Source organism: Nicotiana tomentosiformis, chromosome 7 (assembly GCF_000390325.3).
Source record: "Nicotiana tomentosiformis chromosome 7, ASM39032v3, whole genome shotgun sequence".
NCBI classification, from domain to species: domain Eukaryota; kingdom Viridiplantae; phylum Streptophyta; class Magnoliopsida; order Solanales; family Solanaceae; genus Nicotiana; species Nicotiana tomentosiformis.
The window spans coordinates 129,547,712-129,564,490 of record NC_090818.1 but is presented as its reverse complement, the minus strand read 5'-3'; the positions used below and the strand labels follow the sequence as shown (position 1 = coordinate 129,564,490).

General features: G+C 40.7%; 2 protein-coding genes across 2 annotated transcripts; both read left to right on the top strand.

Moving 5' to 3' along the window:
- Positions 1-4,428: 4,428 nt before the first annotated feature.
- On the top strand, positions 4,429-6,036 carry LOC104111298 (uncharacterized). Its single transcript, XM_070181175.1, has 2 exons — positions 4,429-5,149; positions 5,510-6,036. The coding sequence occupies exons 1-2, from the start codon at positions 4,429-4,431 to the stop codon at positions 6,034-6,036; spliced, it is 1,248 nt and encodes a 415-aa protein (XP_070037276.1).
- Positions 6,037-15,524: 9,488 nt separating this feature from the next.
- LOC104111297 (uncharacterized) lies at positions 15,525-16,406 on the top strand. Its single transcript, XM_009620971.4, has one exon. It carries the CDS (start codon positions 15,525-15,527, stop codon positions 16,404-16,406), a length of 882 nt encoding a protein of 293 aa, XP_009619266.1.
- The last annotated feature ends 373 nt before the right edge of the window (positions 16,407-16,779 follow it).

Below are 16,779 nucleotides of genomic sequence, written 5' to 3'. Positions count from 1 at the left end.
ATGGTTGAATGGCAGCAATGTAATGCTGCCATTATAGGATGAATATTGGTTGTAATTGGCAGGTGGTGTAGCTCAAAAATAGGCATTTTTGCCCAGTTTTTACCCAGATTTCCGACCGAATTCGGTCGGAAATTGCAAATAAATTCTCCAGTTTATTGAAATTTCCGACCGAATTCGGTCGGAAATTATGAATTTATATTTATTTTTATAAATAAATTAACAATTTATTACAATTTACAACTAATTATTTAATTAAATAAAATTATTATTATTTTAAATTTCCGACCGAATTCTGTCGGAAAATGAAAATGAAAAATAATAATAATAATAATAGTTTCCGACCGATTTCGGTCAGAAATTTAAAAATTAAAAAAAAAAATATTTAATTATTTCCGACCGATTTCGGTCGAAAATTAAAGTTTGACAGTCAGTCAACGCTTTGATGTTTTCGACCGAATTCGGTCGGTACACGTTTGCGATCATTGTTTTGCCGACCAATTAAAATCGGTCGGAATTCGGTCGGAAATTATCAATTTCTGACTGATTTAGGTCGGAAATAGCGGACGGAATTACACTCTTTTTTAGTAGTGAATCAGGAGCGGAATCAAGATTTGAAGTTTATGAATTTTTGATTTTACTTCTTTTGAGTTAAAAGATTCTAAATTAATAATTTTTACATATTAAACAAAAATTTTAAAACAAATATAGAATTTAGACCAAAACGTATCTTCTACTCTATCTCTGGTCATTGCTAATCTAATAAAATCTTCTCTTCTTTCTTGTTAACTTTCTTTCCCACAAGTTACGGACACGTAAATTTCATTTTCCATTTTTTGGTGTTTGGGAATATAAGGAAAAAATTCCCTAAGCAACCAAAACATTGACTACTTCACTTAATGGCAATGCTACCATGAAAGTGGAATTTGCGTGACCAATACGGGTTGTGGTTGAGCGTAAAATCCTTCATCTTTAACCAACGTTTTAGGTTCAACTTTTGGATATATAATAGTTTTTGTTAAAAAGTGTTTTACTTTCTAAAGTGGGATTTTACAATAACGAATTCATATTTAATCGGGTTTTAATGCGGATACTAAACATTAAGTGAGAAACCAAAATTTACACAAAGAAGTCTATCCATTACTTAGAGCAAATGTAACAACTGAGAGAGTTGTATGTGTTAGGCAACCGGCGCGAAAGATCATTAATCGTTATGCAAATTAATTATTTTCGTAGTACTGGTTCAATTTTAGTTTAAAGGCCTGCTCCATTTAATTTAAACCATAATATAAAGTGGGGAACCAGAATTTACGAAGGATTTTATTAAAACACCGCTATTATCTTCTGCGGATTTTATATTGGATTATTTCAATATAACTAACAAAACTACTCTTAATAATTAGTGAAGAGTTTAAGTTCTATGTACTGACGCTATAAGCAAATATATTTATACAATTAGGTTATTCATTAGGTAATTATAAGTAAATTTCTTAGTAAGCATTAATTGGTAATCTAATAAAAATAGTACGTAATTTTCTATTACAAATTAAAATTTACAAACAATATAAAAAATCTTTATAGTATTAGTGTATATAACTTAAATCTTATAGGCTTCTTCAATCTTAAATAGAGTGTCCACTTCCTAAACCAAAAACATGTAACTTAATGGAGCAAAATAATTAAGTCTCTTCACTAATGTAATTATGTTGTGACAATTGACCAATTCCAATATTAAAGTTGGCTCTACCCACCTAATCACTGCTAATTTTCCAATTTTCGTACCAAATCAATCTGGTTGGTGTTCTATTGTTTCCCATATTTTAAGACTTATCTTCTACTTGTGGGAATTTAACTAATATCATGCTAGAAAATATGGCAAATCTCCACACTCTCAATTAGTATTTCTAATTTACAAATAATATCGGGATTATTAGATATTAATTATCTTACACAACATTGAAAATGCTACAATTCCAACCAAAAAAAAACATTTCCTCAACTTTAATGGAAATATTTTGCTCTCAAATAAAGATGAAAAGTATAATAATAGGGGATTCAATTAGGCCTGTAAGATAAAACAATAATTCTGAGAGAAAATGACCGATCAGGTCATATCTAGCACATTATGTCACGATAATTAAAAGCTTAACATGATAGATCGAAAAAAAAGTTTGTAGAATTCATCAAAAATATAATTAGCGTTAGCCAATAATTATTATCCCTAAAATGACAACTTATTCTATAGTATCTAGAAAGATTTTCTTTCCCAATTATTAAGTTTATTGATCACAACCTCAAAGTTTTTTTTTCCCCACCCGGTGTCCGGTACTTGTATTGGGGCCTGACTAAATTCGGATTCGTTCCGAAAAGTCCCATATTGGAGGGGTAAAGTGTTCCGTAATAAAGGTAACTCCATATCCAGGGGTCGAACGTGAGATCTCTGATTAAGAATGAAAAAATACTTACACCTCTACCACAACGCTTGTTTGTAAAATTTTAAGTTGTTAATAATGAAACTCATAGTAAAACAAAATTTATTTTTTCAATTCTTTGGCTAGAATAAAAATAAAATAATTAACATCTACCTATACCTGATTCCACTTCAAAATACTATCTAACACGACTAAATTTGATACCTAACAGAGGTCATTCATATCTGTTGATGTCACACGAAATGATCAGTTGATCTCACCATTTGTACAGCTTAATTATAAGTTGGTTTGCATCTAATTAATTAAACTAACAATTATTAATAATTAATTATTGAATTGCTGGCAGTGGCAACTTCAGCCAGTCTTTTAAATTATTATATTATGATTGTTGGTACAGGTTATATGCTGTTGTTGATCTCAATGCTTAAACTTAAAAGGAAAAGGGGAACTTATGGAAAAGTAAAGAAAAAGAAAATGCCGGCGCCACACTACAATTGGCTAAATGCTACGTGATAGATCCCCCGCCCAAACCCCACCCCACACCCCCCAATATTGTTTTTCGCTGCACAAAGTTATAGGATTTATAGGAAATAGTCTCGTTACCTTCACAAAGTAGGGGTAAGCTCAATGTACACGCTACCTTCCTTAAATCTTCGACTCAGACAAGCACAATCACAACAGTAAAGTAAATTAAAATATAAAAATAGTAAAAAGTTATAGAAAAAGAAATAGTAGCAACAACGAGAAAGTAATTAACCGAAGCACAAACAACATCAGATAATACTAGAAATCTAACAAAAAGATAAAACAAGAGTAATACTGCAATTACTGGAATAGAAGGAAAGTACGCTCTACTACTTGTATGGGTCAAAATCTATCCTTAGAATACTTAAGTCAATATAGTATTGGTGGAACGTTCCCAGCTGTCGCTTGCCGAAGTAATCCAAGAAACGGTGAAGTCCGTGGTTGAAGAGTCAATAAGGGCTGAAGCCAAGGAGTCATCAAGGATCAAGGCCAAGGTCGAGCACCCTTGACAGAGTTATAACGCCTAGTTTTAAGATAGGACAGAAAAGAGAATATTCTAGTGGATATTCTCTGCACTTGTACTGTTAGGGTTTTTAGGAACATGTTCCCTATAAATAGAAAAATATACAATGATAGGAGACATGCGTTATTCATTTGTAAAATATACTTTGACTTTAAATGAGAGAATGAGATCTTATTGCAAGCATACAAATACAATTTTTTCATTAAGATTTTTGTCTACACTTTTTCACTGGATCCGATAATAACTCAGATATTCAAAGGATTGTCCATCACTCATCATTGTCAGAAAGAGTATTCACTGATTCCATCCTTTCTTGGGTGACTCATTCGTTTTATTTATTTAGTGTCATTTATTGCTATTCATCAATATCTAATGCTACATTATTTCCTTTGACTTCTTAAATATCAGTTGTGTGTTGTCGCTGCTATTATTTCAACGTAGTATTTATTGCACTTATGAGAACTTCATCTTTCTGATATTATTGTTAACTAAGATTAGCCCTCATTTATATAAATTTAATTAGTTGAACCAAGATCTATATTTTTTTGTCAAATAATTTGGCGCCGTTTATGGGAATTTCTTAGTTAAATTTTTAGTTTCCTCTAGATCTATAGCTAACGCAAGTCACTAACATCACAAACCCTCCTTTCTTCGTATGCACAAAAACCTACACGGCAGGTAACCAAGGAGAAAGGACAAAAATAAGGAGTGATTTCCCTAGCAACCTCATGAATGTTATCAACAAGAGTTGCGAAACAGTAGGCGAGGACATGACACCCAACACGTCCCCTAGGCGCGAGAGGTCGCCTCTCCCCACTACAGCATAACAAAACTCAGTGGAAAAGGGGACCCCACATCTGCGAAAGAAGGGACGCCCCCAGCTGTGAAAAACTCCTCGAAGCATGGCTGACCGACACGCTACTAAGCGTCCTCAACAAACCCGCTCCAGACATGACTACAGAAAACACAAGAGCCTTCATGATACAACAAACAAATGAGCAGTGCAGCCGACCAAGCCCTCCGGCGACAAGTATAACTCACAAGATTACTAACAGTGTAGGTGATAGCGCCCTTGCTGCCGTCCTAAAGAGGATGGAAGAAATGGAGAATGAAAACAAAGCACTCCAAGATCAGATGAAAGAACACAAAGAACGAGTCGATAAGATACCGGGCGCTCCTAAGCTGTTGCCAAAAATGGATGCTGGCAGGTTCATAGAGCAATCGTATAGAGATGACGCAGCCCCGCATGCCATACCAAAGACCTTCAAAATCCCGCCATACCTCAGGATATATGATGGAACAAATGATCCTATGGATCATGTTACTCATTACGTTACCCCCGTGAAAGGAAGCAAACTTGCCATGGAACTGGTGTCCTCTATTTTGCTGAAGAGGTTTGGCGAAACCTTTACGGGAGTGGCATTAACATGGTATTCACAGCTACTAGCCCGCTCCATAGAAACTTTCAAGAAATTGGCCGATAAGTTTGTAACTGCTTATACCGGAGCCAAGAAGGTTGAAGCAAGAGTAAACGACATATACACTATCAAGCAGTCCTTGGGAGAGGGACTAAGGGACTTCCTCGTCCGATTCAACAGAGTAAGGATGACTCTGCCAAACGTATCCGAAGGGATGGCGGCCGCAGCTTTCCAGAACGGGTTGAGTAGAGATGGTTCAAGAGTGACCAAAAAACTGTTGAGCCGATTGATGAAATATCCCCTAACCACTTGGGACGAAATCCATAATGCTTATTACGCCGAGGTTTGAGCAGACGAAGACGACCTCAACGGACTAACTCACTGGCTAACATCGGTACAAACTGAATCCATAAAGGAACAAAGAGACAACATCAGGATGGATTACCCGGTTCCGCGACCCAACAGGGAACGACCACCACCCATATCTCAGGACGGCTGTCGCACCTTCCCCCGCTATGAAGAAGGCCTATCCAGGCCAAGGACATGGACTCACCGGGACGAGATAGGTATTCCCTTTTTACTATCTGCTCACAATATTTGTGTGTCATATGCAGAAATAGTCTATGCTCTTGAGAAACTCGTAACAAAGATGAAGTGGCTGCCGAAGATGGGATTAGACCCGAACACCAAGAAATCTGACGCCCTCTGTGAATTCCACCTAGAACGTGGGCACAAAACGGAAGAACGCATCGCCTTCAGACAAGAAGTCGTAAACATGTTACAGCAAGGGCACCTCAAAGAGTTGTTAAGCGATAACAAGAGAATCAACTTCGCCAGAGGACGTGAACATCAAGGCCCACTGAAGCCGCCATCGCCGGCTCATACTATCAACATGATCATCAGCAGCGACGCCGCCTCTATCAACAACGTGAAGTTCACCACCACTCACAAGCTCAAGCGGTCTATCACCCGCGAACGGTACGACAGACTTGAAAAAAGTATCATCTTCGACGAGTCGGATGCCGACAATTTGACTTTTCCTCATAATTATTCCCTTGTTATTACTTTACGCATTTTAGAGACCGATGTCAAATGTATCATGGTGGACGATGGAAGTGTAGCATGCATTAGCCATCCCTGAGTCCTTAATCAAATGGACTCGAGGATAAGATAGTGGTGCGCTGCATTGTGCTAACCGATTTTAATAACATAGTTGAGCGGACATCCGGGGAAATTACACTCCCTATCTTGGCCGGCGACGTGACTCTGGAGACGACATTCCACATCATGGACCAAGCCACCGCGTACAACGCCATAGTGGGACGACCATGGATACATCCTATGAGATCCATCATCTCCAGCCTATACCAAGTAATTGAATTCGCAACACCACGGGGAATACCATACGCGGAGAATAACAGATGTCACGGGAATGCTACCGCATTTCCTTAGACAGCACGGATACCCAACAGAAAAAAGACAAGGAAAAAGAGGCATATCAATCTACAGGGCCGAGGTCGACGCAAGAATAGACCGGGGATGTCATCATGGATCCCGAAACTGTTGAGGCTGCAAACTCAACCATAGAAGACCCTTATATTGTCTGCAAACTCCGGGAGCCAGGTAAATTCAGTCAATTCTTAATAACTAACACAAATTTGTTTGCCTTTAGCCATTCAGATATGCTGGTCATCCCAAGGGAAATCACCACACATAAATTAAACGTCGACCCGTTCTACCCCCCAGTAAGATCGGTCAGGCATAAATTCAACTCTGTCATCAATGATGCGGTATGCGAGGAGGTAGAAAAGCTATTAGAGAACGGCTTCATCAAGGAGTCGAAGTACCCTAAGTGGATCGCCAACGTAGTGATGGTCAAAAAGAAAAATAGGAAATGGCGGATGTGCGTGGATTTCATAGATTTGAACAAAGCATATCCGAAGGATTCGTTCCCATTACACCACATTGACCTACTCATCGACGCAACAGCCGGGCACGAACTATTGAGTTTCTTGGATGCTTACTCAGGCTATAACCAAATTCTTATGGAGGAAGAAGACCAGGATAAGACCACGTTCATCACCTACCAAGGAACGTATTGTTATAGGGTCATGCCGTTTGGGCTGAAGAACGCGGGGGCTGCATATCAAAGATTGGTGAGAAAGTTGTTCAAAGACCATCTCGACAAGACTATGGAGGTATATATATATGACATGTTGGTCAAGTACGAAAAGGCAGAGGATCTCATCGATCATTTGAAAGAAACTTTCGACATAATAAGACGGTACAAAATGAAGCTGAACCCGGAGAAATGCGCGTTTGGCGTAGCCTCGGGAAGGTTCTTGGGTTTTTGGTGTCGCAACAACGTATCGAGGTCAACCTAGACCAAATCAAAGCTATAGAAGGGATACCGGAGCTCTTGACTACCAAGAAGCAAGTCCAAAGGTTTACTGGATGAATCGCCACCCTTTCAAGATTTATCTCGATGTAGTATGATAGATGTCACAAGTTTTTTGGCGTACTCAAAAAAGGACAACGGCCTCGAATGGACTCCCGAGTGCATCCAAGATCTGTGAGAACTGAAGGCATGCCTATCATTACTACCCCTGCTTTCAAAACCCAAACCTGATGAGGAGCTTCTCGTCTATCTAGCTGTCTCTAAAGTAGCGGTAAGCGTAGTGTTGATCCATGAATATAAACGTACACAATGTCCCATCTATTACATTAGCAAAATAATTATTGACGCCGAGACGAGGTATCCGCACCTAAAAAAATGGCTCTGGCCTTAGTCGTAGCTTCACGAAAGCTTAGACCCTATTTCCAGTGCCACCATATCTCGGTCGTCACAACCTTTCCCCTGAGGAGCATTTTGCATAAACTCAAACTATCGGAGAGGCTGGCCAAGTGGGATATTGAGCTAAGCAAGCATAATATCACACACCATCCACAAAACAACGATAAAGTCACAGGTGCTCGCCGATTTTGTCGCCGACTTCAGTGCAAAAATAATACGTGAAGTCGAAAGGGAAGTGGTCTAAGCTTATCTCCAAACACAAGATCTCAGGGGCCTGTACACCGATGGCGGATCCAATGCATCAAGGTCCGGACTGGGACTCGTACTAGAGGTCCATACATGCGAAGTAATTCGCCAGTCCATAAGGTGCCCGGATATGACTAACAATGAGGCCGAGTATGAGGCCGTAATTGCAGGATTGAGGCTAGAACTCAAGTACGGGGCGAAATGGCTGAAACTCTGACTCAAGTACGGGGCGAAACGGCTGAAACACCGTTGCGATTCCCATTTCGTAGTCAACCAAGTCACAGGGACTTTCCAAATCAAGGAACAAAGCTTGCAAAAATACTAGACCATAATCTGCAAGCTATTACCTGAGTTCGACGAATGCCAGCTCAACCAGATCCCACGGGCGCAGAATGCCGAAGCAGACGACCTCGCTAAACTTGTCGCAACTACCAAAAGCATAGCAACTAGGGATAAAAGTGTAGTCCATCTACTCCACTCATCACTAGACCAAATTGAGGTAAGAACCATAAACCTATTTGCTGGATGACAAACTCCCACATAACAAGAAAAAAGCCAAGAACTAAGAATACAAGCGGCCATATATAGTCTCCTTCATAGCGACCTATACAAAAGGACTTATGACGGCCCTCTAGCAAAATGTTTGGGCTCGAACCAAACCTAGCGCGTCCTCAAAGAAGTCCATGAAGGTCATTGATGCTGACTCCGGCAATCGAGCACTAGTTAGATGTCTCATACGGGCGGGATACTATTCACCCACCATAAAAAAAGACACCGCAGACTTCGTAAGGAAATGCGAACAGTGTCAAAAGTATGCCCCAATGATATACCAAGCAGGCGACCACCTTTACTCAGTCACCTCCTCTGGCCGTTCATCAAATGGGGAATGGACATCGTGCCCCCCCTAGTAGGGCGAGGTAATGTACGATTCCTTTTTATTTAACTAACTATTTCTCCAAATAGGTGGAAGCATGAGAATTTGCCAAAATACAGGAACAATGGGTAATCACCTTTATATGGAGAAACATCATCCACTGATTCGGCCTTCCCAAGGAGATCAGTTGTGACAATGAACCCTAGTTCATGGGAAAAAATACCATCAAATTCTTCGAAAAATGGCATATCAAAAGGATACTTTCAACCCCATATCACCCATGGGGTAACGGGAAAGCAGAGTCCTCCAACAAGTCCATACTGAACATCATGAAGAAAAAGCTCGAGGATGCCAAGGGACTGTGGTCGGAAATACTACCAGAAGTATTATGGGCCTACCAAACAACCCCGAAGACGAGCACATGAGACACGTCATACTCTTTGGTCTATGGGACTAAAGCAGTAATACAGGTCAAGGTCAGAGAACCCAGCCTAAGGTACTCCCACGAAAGCGGTATGAGTAACGATGAGAGCAGAAGGCAGGATCTCAACGAAATCGACAAACGAAGAGATATGGCGTACACAGGATGGTCGCCCAAAAAGAACAAGCAGAATAGTATTACAACAAGAAAGCAAAGGTCCGACCGCTTAAATTCGAGGACTACGTGCTGAAAGCCAAAACTCAAGTGAGCAAAGACCCCCAGGAAGGCAAGATGGTAACAACTTGGGATGATCCGTATAAAATTACAGCCAAAACGAACAAGGGTTCATTATAACTAGAGACAATGGAAGGAAAGCAACTACCAAATAATTGGAACATCATCCACCGATAATACTTTAGCTTTTGAGAGAAAAAGTGTCCCCCAAGTCGTACTCTTTTTCCCTCACTTGAGTTTTGTCCCATTTAGTTTTTCTCAAGGAGGTTTTTAACGAGGTGGCAAAGGGAACACTTCGAGTACAAGTACGCGAGGGAGGGACTGTTGTTACTCTTTCATTGCTTGACTCTTTAATACTCTCCAAGTCAAACAATGAAGGGACTAAGTACACCGGGACTGGAACACCAGCCAACACCCAAAATCTGTAACTTTCTCAAATTATGTAATCGAAGCAACAATTTCAAAGTAATAAGAAACTTACATTTATCGGGACACCTTTTTTGTATTAAGGTTACGTTCGACCCTGCTCGAACAACACCTATCGGCCCTCGGCCACAACTAAAAAAATGGTTATGTTCGACCCTGCTCGAACAAACACCTACCGGCCTTCAACCTCTACTTAACAAAAGGTTATGTTCGACCTCGCTCGAACAAACACCTACAGGCCCTCGATCGCGATTTAAAAAAATGTTATGTCGACCCCGCTCTAACAAACACTTACCATCCCTCGGCCGCGATTTAACGAAAAGTTTTGATTAGGCTCGAACAAACACCTTACGGCCCTCGGCCACGATTCAACGAAAGGTTATGTTCCATTAGGCTCGAACAAACACCTACCGGACCTCGAACGCGACTTAACAAAAGGTTATGTTCGACTAAGCTTGAACAAACACCTACCGGCCCTCGACCGCGATTTAACAAAAGGTTATGTTCGACCCCGCTCGAACAAACACCTATCATCCCTCGGCCACACCTCAACGAGGAAACGCATGCGACCTATGAATATTCGGCTCCAATGCCAAAGAAAGCTAAAAAACAACAACAATAAGGACAAAAAGCAAAACGAGCAAACAACAGAAGCAAAACACATACAAGTTCAGAATATAAACCATAGGAACGGAATAAGATGCAAGGAATAACTTTGATATTTCATACTTAAACTGTTTACTGGTCACCGCTATCACGGCCTTTAGTTGAGTCACCACCCTGACCAAGGATACCCTCACTATCTCGATCCCCCTCATCATCATCATTGCCACCTTCGTCCTTCGGATAAGCGGTATCATACCAGGCGTGCTCCTAAAGCCGGTTTACAACCTCGTCCCCATCCTCCTCATCGGCCTCAGGCGTAGCGGGATCATATCCACAAGCGACTCGAGCTTCACAAGCCTTAACACGAGCATATTCAAGGGCAACCTTAGAAATGGATCCCGCTGCATACAAATCTCGAAATACATCCAACTGGGCCTCGACATGAATCCATTCTTCATATAACTCTTGAGGTACATTGGGAAAATCTAAAATACTGGAAGAGGACAACTGCCCAAGTAATTTGGCCTTCTCAGCCTCCAAAGCGGCCATTCGATAATGAAGAACAAAGTTATCTTTCTCTAGCTCTCCGATCCTCTCCTAGAGTTGATGTTCCTAAGATCTTTTTGTTGATTGATCATTCTCCTGCTCAGCTCAGAGAGTCCTATTCGCGAACTCAAGCATCTCCGTCTTCCTCCGAGCATCCAAACGAGAGGACTCCGCCTTCTCAAGCTCCTTTTACTTCTCGATGATCTCACTATTGAGGGCCTCCAGCTGAAGTCGGTACTCTTCTAACTGACCCTGCAACTCGACCACTCGATCTTGAAGGTCACTGCATTGGGCCTCCATGCCCCTGCTGACCTCAACCACTCATTTCCTACTCCTCAACGTCCCCTCAAGATAGCTACATTTCTTGATGGCCTTCACCATCTCATTATCCTTCTCTTTTAACTCATCTCGAAGGGCCATCATATCGCCTCCTTCACGAAATTGCCTGCGGAGATCTCGATACTTGCCATGATACTCAAATTACTTATCTTTCAATTTCACAAAGATTTCTTTACACCTTTTCTCCCTCCGGTGTTCTTGATCTCCAAAATCACTATCTGCAATCATAAAAAGGAAAGAGAAGAAAGAAGTCAGAACCAACGACGCCCAGAAAAACAAACAAAAAAAGAGGTCGAAGCACAAACACTCACCCTAAGAGCATGGCCAGCAATGCTCTACGACAAAGCACCATCGTATATTTATTTATGGGTCTTACCCTTTATCTCGGAATAGAGAGGCCGATGACAGGGACCACCTCCTCGGTGTTTTTCAACAGGTCACGCTCCATGGAGATCGCGATAGTCCTCGTAGACCCCTACAACCTTATCTCAATCTGGGTAAGCCCTTCTTCCATCATCCTCAGGTCGTCCGCATCAACGTTAGAACTTGACTCATCGCCCTCATCAGCGATGCCTTTGCCCTTCTAGTTAGCAGGAAAGGAGGTATCTACGGTTGTTCGAGAAGTCGATGCCCCCACTCACTGCGAAGGGAAGAGAAATCAGCAGGCGTCTCTCCGGTCTCCATCACCGCAGAGGGAAGAGACAAATCCACATTGGCTCCCACCCACCTCGGAACCTCGAAACTCGGCTCGACATCATCCCTTACTACAGTAGTCGTCATCTCACGCAGCGAAAAGTCCCCTTCCGCCACCTCAATGGCCTGGGTGACTCTTTCACCGGCATCCACGGACCTCCTCTTTCGTGGCTGGAGATCTCCATCACTAGGAAAAGCTCATCGTCCTCATCAATAAGAGAATATAGAGGACGAGCCGAAATCTCCACTCCCGAAGTAGTGTCGGACGCGACAATAGGAAGAATTGGGACAAAAATAGGATCAGTCGTGGTCGAAACAGGGGCAGAAACTAAGGGCGTAGTAACCTTTCTCTTCCGGAACGAAGACACGGGAGCTATCAACCTCCTTGTAGACCCCTGGCCGAAGCTAAGGAAAAAATAGGAAAAGGGAAAATCAGCGAAGAAAAACGAGCCAAGAAATCAAAACGCTGATGGTAAAAAGAAAATTACCAGTCGAAGGGACAACAAGCCCGAATTTCTTGAAAAACTTGGCCATTCACGAATCTCTATGACGTGAGGAAAGAGCCACTCGACCCAATCAGAAATAAGAGCGTCCAAATGAGGAGGCGAGGTATTGGATGCAAAAGAAGAAGGCGGGAAGTCAAAATTCAGGATCGAACACGGGGAAGAAACCAAAGTACTTACGAGTATAGTTCTAAGCCTCAGGAAAGCCGTCGACATTGGCCACGACGTCCTCGGTTCTGATGAAAAAGAAGTTAAACCAGAATTGATGACTTGCCTTGTCGTCCATCTTCACCACTAAGCATTTTTCCCTCGGTGGCGAAGGTACAATATCATTCCCCTATAAAAGCTAGGAGCGAATAGAGGAATTAAGTGCCGCAGTGTCAGTTCGACCCGGCCAGCTCAGCAAATTTAGTGAGCATCATTATAGCTTTATAAATGTACGACGCGAGCTCAACCGGACAAATGCCATAGTGACGACAAAACTCTTCTACCAGCGAAAGGAAGAGAAAAAAATAGCCTACTTGGAAGAGGTAGGCGTAGAGGGTGCTATACCCAAGACGGTGGACTTATACCGTATCCCCCTCGGTCGGGATCAACTCGATATGATTGGGAAGGCTGACTTTAGCCTTAAGCTCCGCTAATTCCTTCCCCATCATCAATGATCGAAAAGTTCTAGGTGTGGCCTCAAGTGACTTGGTGAAATCGGATCTGGAATCGGGGTTGCATGGGATTATCTCCTCCACTGACGGGAAGGTTGCATCCTCAACGGTGGCAGGAACACTCTACCCCTGGCAAGGGAACACTATTGCCAAGGGAGTAACACGACTCCCCTCTCCAGCATCAGAAGGTATGTTACACATAATTTAACGTAAGGAAGGAGAATAACAAACGAAAGGGAATAAAGAACAATGTAAGCCGATGAAACAGAGAAGAGAAATTCGGAGAAGAAGAGAGAGCAAGAGAAAGGTATGGAATTCTGAAACGCTAGAAGATTTAAACTCCAAAATCGTGTTCAAAGACATATATTATAAAGGTCATGGCACCAAAATCGAAAACGGCTCATGATGATTGGCACCAAAACCGAAGCAATATGTCTAATCAAAGGTCACGCGCGAAACAAAATGACGCATAGGGAATATGCGTCATAATGATGCACAACGTCATGACGTCATCCTAACTTGTGGACAACATAACTCCAGCAAATCGCCCGGAAAATTCGAAGCATTTGAAATGTGCGACCCACAGAGGGCCACGTTACCTGCTCGCCGCAGCAACCACGACCTACATAGTCCGCTTGATTAGCTCGACCACCAACAACACGATCCGCTCATTGAACCCGTCCGCGAAGCCGGGTTCAATAAGCGAAGGGACTAACTATATGGGTCAAAATAGTATTGGTGGAACGTCCCACCTGTCGCTTGTCGAAGTAATCCAAGAAACGGTGAAGTCCGTGGTCGAAGAGTTAGCAATGGCTGAAGCCGAGGAGTCATCAAGGATCAAGGCCGAGGTCGAGCACCCTTGATAGAGTTATAACGGCTAGTTTCAGGATAAGATATAAAAGGGAATATTCTAGTGGATATTCTCTGCACTTGTACTATTAGGGTTTTCAGGAACATGTTCCCTATAAATAGAAAAAAATACAATGATAGAGGACATGTGATATTTATTTGTAAAATACACTTTCACTTTAAAGGAGAGAATCAGATCTTATTGCGAGCATACTAACACAACATTTTCACTAATATTTTTGTCTACACTTTTTTACTGGATCCGATAATAACTCAGATATTCAAATGATTGTGCATCACTCATCATTGTCAGAAAGAGCATTCACTGATTCCATCCTTTCTTGGGTGAATCATTCGTTCAATTACTTAAGTGACATTTATTGCTATTCATCAATATTTAGTGCTACATTATTTCCTTTGACTTCTTAAATATAGGTTGTGTGCCTCCCCTGCTATTAAAATATTTCTACGTAGTATTTGTTGCACTTCTGAGAACTTTATTTTTTGGATATTATTGTTAACTATGATTAACCCTTATTTATATAAATTTTAGTTAGTTGAATCAAGATCTATATTTTTCGATCAAACATTACTACTAATCTTCTACTCTAATTCTCGACCTCCACAATCTCATATCAAGTTAATGTGCTCACTCAGCTGGAATGTGCCCTGTCCTACCGAATGACAAACACAAAAGACAATCTGATTCAGCTTAACAATAATGACATTTGAACTAAAGATCTCTTAAATCATTTACAAACATATGTAATCCACTAAATTATTAAAATTATTGTCCATCTTATAACTACCTTCACTTTTTTTTGCTATGTATAAAAGACAATCTTAAAATTCTGCTTCTCATTCGAACAAAAATCAAACTTATTCCGCTGCCCCCACAGATTCATATAGTAGTAAACAATGTACAAAAAAAGTTAATCAAAATCATTGACTATATTTCTAAAGTAACATCAAAATTTTGGAAGTTTCCTTTCCTTCACTTTCAGTTTGGCAAATATGAACTTCACCTTCTAGAAAAAGAACTCTTTATTCGTTACTTTCTTCCTTCTAATTTATATTATATTATATAATAGCGGTATTCGAACTTTAATAGTCAATTTGTTTTAATCACAATTTATATATACTCATAAGTATTTTAAATTATTAATTATTATAAATTATAATATTTTTACATAATTTTATTATAAAAACCTTAAAGAATTTATAATTGAATACACTATCAAATTAAAAAAATTAACATTTGAACTGTAACATGAATTGGGACAGAAAAGAAAAAGTAGTAAATAAGAAAAAATTAAATTAAAATCAAAGTTTCTATTTATAAATATATGCTTGCGTTTACTCAAATCACCTTAGGATTTCTTCCTTTCACATTTGCCATTTTCACTCTCTTCAAATTTCTTCAACGTTCTCTCTCTAGAATGCCTCAGGTTGATTTAGAAACTCTAGTTTCAGCCTGTGCCGGCGGCGGAAATGACCGAAAAGTAGTATGTGAAACTTTGGCTGACAACGTCGGCGCCGGCGAAAAACCGGTGAAAGATGATTTAAACGCCGAGGAGAAGGAACCAGAAGTTCCGCCGGATTTTCCACCGGAATCATTCTGGCTTTCAAAAGATGCTGAGTTCGATTGGTTTGATCGGAACGCTTTTTTGGAACGTAAACAGTCCACGAAAGGTATCGGTCCAAATCCGACGAACTTAAATATTCCAGGTTCCAATTCGAATTCGCAGAGATTTTCGACGACTTTGAAAACTAAGGCTTCGATTATTGGACTACCGAAGACTCAGAAGGCTAGTTTCGTCGATTCGAAACGCCGAACTTGTAAACCGGCGAATATACGGCTTTTTCCGGCGAAGCGGTCTGAATCCACATTGAAATCAGCTTCAGTTACTGAACCATCGTCGCCGAAAGTATCTTGTATGGGAAGAGTAAGATCGAAACGAAGTCGCCGGCGATCATCTGAAAAAAAATCAAAAAAAAGGGAAAAATCACTCGAGAGATCACGAAGCAGTAGTGAGAAACGCAAAACCGGATTCTGTTCCAGATTACTATCGATATTTCGGTCTGGCCGGAATCACAAAAAACCGGCTAGGTCTAGTACGGAGAAAGCACTGGGTTCAAGGATTGAAGAACCGGTAAAACCTCTAAGAAAAAGCAAGAGCGTGGGCGTAGGGAAAACGCGCGGAGCTCCAGTTGGTGTTGAACCGGTTTCGGAGCTGGCCGGTTTAGGAGGGATGAAACGGTTCGCGTCGGGCCGGAGATCGGAATCATGGGGAGGCGACGAAATCAACGCAGTTGTTTAAAGTGTGGGTCCCAATGGAAGAAATTTGAAAAAGGCTAGCACGAAAAGTCAAGTTTTATATGGTAGTAGTTGGAAATTTTTTCGGAATATGGCGGTAAAATCAACGGCTTTTTCACTTACTCCGTTAAAATTAGTTTTTTTTTTTTTGAAATCCTTTTTTCCTTTTTTTCAAATTTAGAAATGTTTCCCTTTCTCCTTGCTTTTTGATTTTTGACCTTTTCAATACTAGGATAATGAATAGGTTTATATATTGTAAATAGATTTGGTTTTGGAGTGAAGGCTTGTAAATTTTACTATTTCTGGTAGTTAGGTTATAATGAAGATGATTTGGGAATATTATTACTCTGCTAGACCTCACTTGTGAGAAATTATTG